Below are 11,233 nucleotides of genomic sequence, written 5' to 3'. Positions count from 1 at the left end.
TGAACTTGTCTATAATAGTCGATGATGGAAAACTGATTATTGAGTTGTGCTCCAAAGTGGATGGGGATAAAATTATCCCCTAGAGGATTCCCCCATGCATTTTTTGCATGTACATACCGGTCGTTCATGACCTAGGGATGCTCATACTCTTCACCCACTTTGAATCTGAGGTCGTCGTGACCATAACTCCACTCCCTTACAAATAGCACCCAATGGTTGAGACTTCTTAAGGGTGTTCAGAATTGTCTATCGATGCCTATAGGTTAACCCCACCATTGAAACCTTTTTCTCTTTCTACGATACTAATGTAGGGCCTAAACCCAGTTGACTGACTTTAATCACCCTGTTAGGGAGAATCTTATTCACCCCCACTCTAACCATTATAAAACTAGAAACATAAGTTTGTGAGAGGGTGAGGGTGAGATGGTGCTTCTGTGGTCACTTCCAAGGAAGATGGTGCCCATCACTTTCCGCTATACTGGATGAAGAGTCCCTTGACCATAATTAGTATGATTTGAGTTCTTAACCAAAAAGGAGAGGGATGTGGTAAATTCCTAGGATGAACTTAATATTATGAGTTCTAAGAAGATTATGAAACTCGATCGAGGTGATGATCATAAATTTGACGAATACACGTAAGTTTAATTTCTGTATGCAATTTCGAGAGCTCTCTTGATGTTTGATAATGATCACCCTTTTTCTTTTATAAAGAATGGCTCCTTTGAATAATGATAAAAGAAAAGCGCGTTTGGCGAATAAAAAGACCTCTTGAGGAATGGAGTGGACTGAAATTTCTAAAAGTCATGCAGGAGACATCATGATAAAGGGAGGCAAAAGAGGTGATATGGACGTCATTATGAATTCCAAACCTCTTAAGATGATGAAACCTGAGGGAAAAGCTGAAAAACGAGTTTTTGGAGTGTCAAGACAAATTTTTAGAACGTGTCAATGAGTAGTTGACCTTCATGCATAAGGAACAATGCCCTATGTTTATTTACTTGTCAGTAAATGACACCCTCAACTAAGTATGGTATACGATGTTGAAGATGAGGAAAATTATATTTACATTCTCAGCAATGTGTCACAGGATGACGATATGCAATATTATAAGACCGAACGCCTAAATCTAGCCATCGTTTGTGAAGCACGGGTACTCCGTTTTATGCAAAGTGCCAGTACTAGGTACGTACCGGGTACTGATACGTGTACGATACTCGTGTGGTACGTACCAAATGCGTACCTTTTTTTAATATTTTTTTCATGTTTGGTACGCGCGTTGGTATATGTATCGACAAAAAATATAATTTTTTTCTTCAATCCAAACATTTTAAAGCTATTTTAGTGAGTCAAATTTAAGTTTTTAATTTATTTATAATAGAAGAGGTAAAAAATTAATTATATATAGTCTTATATTTTTGAATGCCTACGCTGCTGCTATGCACCTTTCATATTTCAGTCTTTGACTTCATGAATTATTGACACGTTTCAAATGTGATATTTTTATGTTATTGATCTTGACTTTTTTTTAAAAAATAAATTCTTTTATAATTTTGATGTTTTGTTATGATTTAAACAATATAATTCTTTCATAATATTTTTTTGATAATATAATTATAATTTAAAAAATTATAGTGACGTATCGGTATCTCAATTTTTCAAAAAATGACGTATTCCGTACTCGTACCTGTATCAGATACTAGGTACGTACCCGAATCGGTGCAACGCAGATCATCATCACCATATCAAGAAGGTTAAAGCCCTATTTCAAGAGCCAAAGATTAGTGTTGAAGACTAATTATCCCATAAGTTGCATCCCAAGAAAGCCTGACCTTACTTGAAGGATGATATCTTGGTCCATTAAGCTATATAAGTATGAGACAACCTTTATTTCTAGGACGACAACAACAAAATAAGATCATTTTCAATCAATTAAGTTTTTTTTTTTACTTTATTATTTTAACTCAAGAAATTTTTTACACACATGGTGTGGGGACATGAAGGTGATGTATATGTATGTACTTAGTTGAACATTGCTTGCCGTCTTCTGCATATTTTGCAGAAAGATAAGGTCAATTGAAAGAGATGTGCTATTATTGTCATCTAAAAGAAGAAGGTAAGTAAGTTGAGTCATAAATGTATCTTGCGTGAAAAATTATTATTTCTAGTACAATTTCATCTCTATGAATCATTAAAGCTAGTTCCTTCATTTTTAGACAAGTGATTTGGACCAAGATATTTTTTGCTCCATTAAACCAAATCACACAAACAAGTGAGTGCATATCAAATCATTCAAATATACACATGAGTATTAAATACTACCTATGCTAGAAAGGGTTGATCACAAGCTTTAGTCTCTCATATTATTATTCATTAATTGACAAAGTTATACCATTTGTGTTTTGGCTAGTTGTGTCTTCAGCACGTAATTGCAGAGACTAATTCTTCAAATTAAAAACAATTGTAATAGATGACAAATTTCTCGTTTAAAAGATTTAACACTACTGTATGTTTACGATTGAGTTCGAATCTAAGACTTATGATAAAAATGAAAGAGACCCTTACCATCTCATTCAAGTGCTTTTAGATGTGTCGTGTCTCTTTTGTGTATGCCGTAACTAATGGAAATTATAAAATTAAGGTAAAATTAATTTTTGAATTGATCTCTAAATGTCTCTAATTATAAGTATTAATTATTTTTTCATATTTATTAAAAAAGTTGATAATGATTTTAATGTGTCTATTTTGTATGAAGAATATTTTAAAATATTATTTATAGATTAATTTGGTTAACTTAAACTTTTCATCTTACACTTTCTAACTTACAAAAAAAAATCACGATGAATAAATAGTTATTAGTAGCATAATTCCGTTTTGTTCTTTATTGACACTGACGGTTTGAAAGTGTTGCAAGCGTGATTTGCAACACATACAAATAGTCACAACCTAAATTTTATGGTTTGTCAATTTGTTATGACTTTTCTAACTATAAAAGGGCCTCACTCTCTTGCACATGTATCTCAATCAATCATTCATTCCACCTTTCTCTCAAATTTGCTTTGACCTCTCTTTAATTCCTCAATCTTTGAAATAACTTGAAAGTCAAGTAACCCAACAATTTGGTATCAAGAACACTAGTTCGATTCATAGCTTCCATCAATGGAAAATAGAAATACAACCTCCAATCAATTCCTAATCAATCTAGAAGTGCTCAAGGGGGAATATTATGATAGATGATGCGCATAAATGAAAGTCAAATTCAAATTTTAAGACATGCTTGAAATCATGAATGACAGTTTCTTGGCATTTGAGGAAACAATACGAGAACACGCATATGAATAATGGCAAAGCAATCGTAGATTTATTCTAAAAATTAGTGTTGCTGACCAATCAAATGAAATCATGTAAAGAAAAGATAACTCAATTATAAAAAGTGGAGAAGGTTATAAGAGTTCAACCTGCCAAAATGGATCACATAGTCGCGGCCATTGAAGATTCTAAAGATCTATCTGAAATGAAGCTTGAAGAATTGAAAGCATCTCTGGAAGCTTTTTCATTCATCAACAAAGAGAAAGAAAAGTGGAAGAAGAAGTGGAATGGAAAATGGTTCAAGCAAGAATTCAAGAATTCAAGGAGAGACAAAACAAGAATGACGCCTCTCACAAGAGCCAAAATTCAAGAAGGAAGTAGAGATTAATGAAGACCAATGCTAGTTGCCAATAGTTTGGACACTATGCTAGAGATTGTTACTTTAACAAAGAATAAAATAGAAATAGCAAAGGTGTAGTACAATTTGAAAATGTAGGAAGTAATGACTATGAAAAGGTCATTTTGATAGCCATCACACACTTGACACAAGAAAAAACCAATGTGTGGTTCCTTGTCATAGGTTGCAACAATAATATGACAGACAACAAGAGTTGGTTTATCAAGCTTGATGAATCAATAATAAGATCCATTATATTTGGATATAATATCTTGGTTACATCAGAAGAAATGAGAAACATTCTTGCAAAGATAAATGATGGACAAGAAGCAATCATAAGTGACGTTCGGCATGTTCCTTTAATTGCAAGCAATCTGATAAGTTTGAGTCAATTTCTTAACAAGAACTATACAATGATGTTAAGATAAGGATCTCAAGGTGTTTGATGCACGTTCCAAGATGATCTTGAAGGCACCCATGCCAAACAACAAAACATTCAAAATTATGACCAACATACTAAACCATCAATTAATGTCTTGCATCAACCACAAATGAATACCAAAATTGGATGAGGTATAGACATCTTAATTTTAGATGTCTTGCATCAACCATAAATGAAAATAATGTAATGCATACGAAGAAGATGGTGCATGGAGTTATAGCACTTTAACCAAATTTGATAATTTTTGTGAGAAATAAGGAATTGAGCATGAAGTTATAGCACTTTAGACACCTCATCATAATGATATTGTTGAGAGAAAGAATAAAATCATTTTGAACATGGCAAAAAGCATGCTCAAGGCAAAGCAAATGCCAACCCATTTATAGGGTGAGGCTACCGTCAACTGCAGTCTACATCATTAATAGTTGTCCAATAAAAAATAGCAACAAGACATGAGGCTTGGTCAGGTTTGAAATCAAGTGATGGACACTTCAAGATTTTATGCTCATTATGATACATGCATGTACCTGAGCAGCTCATAAGGAAGCTAGCTGATAGAGGTTAAGCCACAATATTGGCTGGATATCATTCCATAGATGCCTACAAATTATTATCACCAAATAAGAATAGGGCGATGATAAGCATACATGTGCAATTTGATGAGAACGAAGGATGAAATTGGTTGAAAGTTATAAGAAGTCCAATGCAAGAATGTGAAAGTCCAAGCGGCATAAACACAACTCTAAGACGATGACCAAGAAATTGATATTGCACAAATTCAAGAAGTAGGGAGGATAATAAGAACCCGAACTCAATCAATTAGATTGAGTAATTATGAAATATTTCCTGATCAAGCAATAAGAGATAATGGTGATTTGATTGAATAAGTTATGATGGTTGAATCAGAACCCGTTAATCACAAGAAAACTATGAAAGATGAGAATTATCAAGGCACAATCAAGTGAGAGCTCAAGGACAGTGAGAAGAATAAAAATTGAGTACTGGTCAACCACTTGGGTAAGCAATTCATATACAGAGGAAGATTCAACGCTTTCTTGATTGATTCAAAATTCTCATTCCTCACTATTCACTCGAGTGATTCAACCACATCTTGGTTGCAAGATGATTCCCGTGCACAATGATTTGAAAAAGAAAATGGAATCTTTGAAAAAGGAAAATGAAATAGAAGAGAGAAATTAGGACTTAGAAGAAGAAAAGGATAATATTATTGATTCTGCAAAGTTACTCCCTGTCTTAATTCACAACTGTGAAGTCTCTTATAAAAAAATGGGATTATCACAAATGCAGAAGTCACCTCCTATTTATAATTAGACTACTTGCATATTAAGTAATGTTAAACTAACTAACTTAAGCTCCAAAAATTTGTATTTGACTCTCAGTTGAATACATACAACTTGATCATTACAAACTATATTCGACTCATACTCTATCGAATACAGAAAACTTTGACTCTGTCAAATCTTGAACTTACTCACATTCTTAACAGAATCAAATTATATATTTAACACACCACCTAATTAATTGTGTCTATGCTATCCACATTCATCATAATTCTAAATCTCTTAAATAATTTCGCCTGCATAACCTTCATCATAATGTCTGCAATCTAATTCTCAATCATGTAGTGTTCCAAGTCCAACTTCCCATTTGTTACTTGCTCTCTAAGATACTGGAATCTTATCTCAATGTGTTTGCTTCTTCCATGTACTATCACATTCTTGGCCAAATTGATATATAGCAGGCATGTTATCAATTTTCACGATCATTGCTCAATGATTCTCACTTGCAATTTCTTTGATCAGATTCAATATCCATGTTTCTTAAAATGCACAAAGAGATGAAACTATGTATTCAACCTCACATAATGATAGAGCTACGAGTGGTTCTTTTCTTGAGCTTCAAGTATGTGGTGCACCTCCTAGCATTAAAATATAACCAACTGTAATTTTTTTATCTTCAATATCACCATACTAACTCGAGTTAGTGTATCTCACTAGTTTTCATTCCTTTCCTTCATCATTGCAGGAAACAAAATTCCATAGTCGAGTGTTTCTTTGATATACCTTATTATTCTTTTTGCTATTGCGAGATGAGATGACTTTGGCTTTTGCATGAATCTACTCACCATATTCGTATTGTATGCTAGATCAGGCCTTGTGTGACAAAGGTATATTAGTGATCCAATAAGTCTTCTATACCAAGTTTAATTGACTTCATCTTCATTCGAGTTCTTCATCAATTGCACTCTTGGTTCAGCCAGTGTCAAAATTGCATTGCTATCCTCCATCTCAAATATTTTGAGTATCTCCCTTGCATATCTTCTTTGGTGCATCATCGGGCCTCTACTACTCTTGTATAATTCTATACCAAGGTAGTATGAAATGTTGCCTAAGTCAAACATTTTGAATTCCTTGCTCAGGTCACCTTTGAAGTCTTCTATTTGTTCCTTGCGGCTGCCTTTTATCAACATATCGTATACATAGAGACATAGTATAAGCAATTTTCTCCTGTTTCTTTTAACATATACACCATACTCAGTTGTGCACTTTACAAACTCCATCTCCCTTAGAAAACCATATATCTTCTTATTCCAAGTTCTTGGAGCTTGTTTGAGTCCACACAGGGCTCTATGCAACATGTATACCTTGCTTTCTTGATCTTGTTTCACAAACCCAAGTGGTTATGCTACATAAACTTATTCATCTAAGGGGCCATTAAAAAATGCATATTTTATTTTAGAGCGGTGCGTCAGATTATTTATTTTCTTGTCGTTTAATTTATAAAATAGTAATTTCATCAATTTTTTCCTTCCATCTAAAAAGAAGAGAGAAAATATATGTAGCAAAACATACGTAAATGTGGACAACTTAAATGATATAATTGAAACAGAATAAAAAAAATTAAATTAGAAAGTTAATACGGAATAAGTGAGTAATTCTTGTAGGGTAGATAATAATAAGGTTGTTCTAACCTATGATTTTTGTAATAGAGGTTGAAGTGCAACTTTGTAAACTTGTTAAATTCAATCTTAAGAGTGTCACATCAAATCTTAAGTTTCACTACCCACTCTTATTTTTCATGGTTAAAATCCCTACAAAAATTGGATAACTAAGTGCCATGACATAACTTACTAAGAAAAATTGACCAAACATTTCTTCAAAGTCTCTTATTTTGAAAAGTCTCCATAAACCACCAAAGAAAGAAATAGTGTTGACTATGAGTAGCACAATCATCGGAGACATATACAAAGCTGCACCTTGAAAATCAAACCTACCTTGTTCATATTTCTTGATTTTCTCTTTGTTTGTGTCAATTGCTTTGTTTGATAAGTAGAGTCTCTTTTTATTTGATCCTAACCATTTCTTAATTGCCTCTATCATTGCAAATAAACTTGTAAGTGATTTTATAATCCAAATTCTTTGTTCATCCCACCACATTGAAATTGACCCATCACCAGAAATCACATCTATCAAATGTTGAATTTGTGTGGCTATGTATAATATTGCAAACACTGCAAACCATGGATCTGTGACCTGTATCATCAATAATTGAAAATATGTTAAATCATAATAAAATATATTGCAAAATAGGACTAGTGTTAAGAAATGTGTTGACCCTAACTTAGCCCTACAAAATTGACTTGTAGTGTGAGGATAACACCAATTTATAAGCACACCTTCAGGTTATACATTATACGATTTGAGACTCTTAAAAACTAGTAAAAAGCATGGAATAAAAGAGATTTTCTACCTTTGGAAAAACAGGAATTCCTTTTAAGAAGCAAAGTTGAGGTACACAACCATAAAGAATGAAACCAATAGCATACATAGATGAAATAGACATGGAGCAATAAATGAAGTTATGAATAGTTGACATTCTTGAAAATCCATAAGTAAAAGGGCTGTATTTAGAGACAGCAAGTAAGCAAAGTTCAGACAACCATTTCACCAATTGAAGCATTCCTTCTTTGATATCAATTGGTGCACACCCTAAGAAACAAGGTGTTTTTGGATAAAGATAAGCTGATTTCCATCCTCTGCAGTGTAAAAGATATCCAGTCATAGTACTCTCTAGTAAAATACCATATGAGAATCCTACTTCTGAGCCCCATTTTGTGTTTGTTTCATAGGAACACGATGAAACTATTTGAGCTTCTAGAAAAATTTCATCTTTTGAAAGATTCTTTTTGATAATTTGTTGTTCACGAATGGCTTTGAGTGATTCTATGTAGGTAGTTGATTCTCCAAAGTATTTTCGGGCATCATGAAGATACTCATCTACAATCATGACAAAAAAAAATCATAAGGAGAAATCTCTAATGGGAAAAAAACCATAAGGAAGAATCTCCAATAGAAATTTCTACTGTAAAATAGTACAGCCATTTTGAAAGTGTGCATGATGAGTTTTAGTTCAGGGCCTCAAATTTTTTAAGATAAGTTTGAGAATAAATATGACTCATAATAAACAAAGAATCCCTATCTATTTTATCACGGTTTAATCATAGCTAACCAACACAATACCTCTAACAATTGAAGATGACTATGTATAGTATAATAATGAAGAAATATGTACCTTTTTGATTTGGACTTCCAAACAATAATGCACTTCTATTCAAGTAATTACCACTTCCAGAAAGACCTGGACCTCTCAATCCATCCATCCCTTGCCACCTTGTCTAAAAAGGAAATTAGGTTTCATGTAGTCAATTTTTATTGTACAACAATTCCATCTTAATGGCACAACCCAAAAAGAATAGATTTATATTTATTTTAAAATTCAAAAAATTACTTTACAATAAATTAAAATTGTTTGATTGTGATTACATAGTCAAAGATACTTACTTGACTATGTGACCACACAAACTATTTGACAATTTTGCAAATTGTGGTAAAAAAAAAAGAAACAAAGAAAGATGAAAACCATAAATGAATGACTTAATTTTTTTTATTTACCTTAAAAGCATTTCTTGATTGATTATCATAGATATCTTTTTTGCTAAGATTGTGAAACATTTGAGGGAATTGAACAAAAGCAATATTTTTAGAGGTTTCTGGATCAAGAAAGAAACACATTGCTTGTTTGGCAGATGATGGATCATTGCAATACATGTCACAGTCCACTACAAGTACATAAGGCCCATTACTTATCAAACCTGAAACTCTAAGCTACATGCACAATTAAAAAAAAAAGTGTTAAATTTTATTAATTGCATCATAAATAAAATTTTGAAAAGATATATAATTTGAAATTTACACACCAATGTATTGAGGGCACCTCCTTTGAAATTGTGAGAAAGTGATGGTCTTCTTTCACGAGACACGTAAATAACACGCGGAGTTTCTGATTCGTCATCTATAATCTAAAATAACAAATATAAAATGGCAATATAAATAAAAATTATTTTAATTTTGTATTCCAAACAAAAAATAAAAGTTGATTTATTAGTTATTTATATAAATAATTTTATTGACTTAATGATCCACATATTCAAAACTAAATTATAACAACTACTTAGTCGTAGTAGCATGAAATATATATATAAAAGTCATACCTCAATCCGAGAAGATCTGTATATATATATAAAAGTCATACCTCAATCCGAGAAGATCTGTCATTGACCATACAAAGATTCTTTGGATCAGAACTGAAATTTTCAATATCTTTATGCATTTTCTCATATTTCGCCTGTAAAATTATAAAAACATTATGAAACATATTAATTATACATATAGACCATATAAAATGTTTAACTGCTCATAATAAATAAAATACCTTAATCTGATCTCTCTCTACTTCAAATTCATGTGACCTAAGAACATGTTCATCCTCACCCATTGGTGAGAAAAAAACCTTAGGGCTCCTTGATTTAACACTATATTTTTTACAGAAAGGAACCCAAACTTTAGCAAATTCAGAAGCCTCTTTAATCCCAAAATAAGTAACAGGAGAACCACCATCATCAGAAAGATAAACACAAAGTTTATCACTAGGGTAATCCATAGCAATAGCCGAAACAACCGTGTTCATAACTTCAACGGTCGGTTCTTTCTCATGATCGACCGTACACACAAATATGTCAAGTCCAGGTAAATTCTCGTCGGCCGGGAGTTTTTCGGTCATAACTGACCGAGTCACCGGCCGCCACCGGTATGCTTGGTTAAAAAACCACATAACTGATAGAATAGTTTCAGCTAGTGTCATTAGAATCCATGGATAGGAAGTAATGAAATTTTTGATACGATAATAAAAGAGAGACAAGACACATATGAACTGGAAAATCATGCGAGTTCTACTTAGAAATAACCATGATTGAACTGTTTCTTTGTGAAGTGTGAAGGTTATAGTAACCATAACAAGTCAATAACTTGAATATTTTTTTCACTACAAAATAAAGTTGTGTATGGTTATGGTAGCTAGCTAGGTGCAGTTTCATATATAAATCTAAGTGAAGCAAAATAAATATCAAAATATTATACACTCATTAGAGTTGATAATCATATACTAATCTTAATGTAACTCTCGTGGAACTCGCATAAGTGTTATTAGATTCTTATATTATATTGTTTATTATTTTGTAGTGGAAACAACAAAAACGACAAGAGTTCTTGTGAGCACCTATGTTGCTGCGTGGGTAATTTTTGAAAAAAGTGAGTGAAGCATGGGATGATTATTTATTTGTTTTCTTAATTGTGTACTTTCTCTTCAAAAAATTTACCTGGCTCGACAATCCGGTCAAACGATGAGCCTTTTCATTTTGGAGCATTTTTTTTTTTAGCAACATACAAATACACTATATATTTATTCAAATGCGTTTTTTCATTTATAAATGTTTAAATTTTTACATTTATAATTAATATGAGACTTTTTCACACTACTACATTTTGATTCTTTTTCAACAAATCTATCAACTTTATCCTAAATTTTAAATTTAAAAAAAAAAAGTTTTGACTAAAACTTTGTTTGCGAGTTTAGAAGGAAGAAGAGAGAAATGCTTCTGAGAATGAATTTTTAAAAAATATAGAGAAAATATTAGACATTAAAAAAATGAATTTGTATAAAATGATAAA

At 32.2% G+C, this 11,233-nt stretch overlaps 1 protein-coding gene across 1 annotated transcript; it reads right to left on the bottom strand.

Moving 5' to 3' along the window:
• Positions 1–7,097: 7,097 nt before the first annotated feature.
• LOC131657361 (cellulose synthase-like protein G1) lies at positions 7,098–10,563 on the bottom strand. Its single transcript, XM_058926774.1, has 7 exons — positions 9,939–10,563; positions 9,759–9,851; positions 9,424–9,525; positions 9,119–9,331; positions 8,739–8,841; positions 7,917–8,443; positions 7,098–7,699 (listed from the first exon to the last, which is right to left on the bottom strand). The coding sequence occupies exons 1-7, from the start codon at positions 10,515–10,517 to the stop codon at positions 7,226–7,228; spliced, it is 2,091 nt and encodes a 696-aa protein (XP_058782757.1). The 5' UTR covers positions 10,518–10,563; the 3' UTR covers positions 7,098–7,225.
• Positions 10,564–11,233: the final 670 nt, after the last annotated feature.

Source organism: Vicia villosa, linkage group LG3 (assembly GCF_029867415.1).
Source record: "Vicia villosa cultivar HV-30 ecotype Madison, WI linkage group LG3, Vvil1.0, whole genome shotgun sequence".
Lineage (NCBI taxonomy): Eukaryota > Viridiplantae > Streptophyta > Magnoliopsida > Fabales > Fabaceae > Vicia > Vicia villosa.
This window is presented reverse-complemented; position numbering and strand designations above follow the sequence as displayed.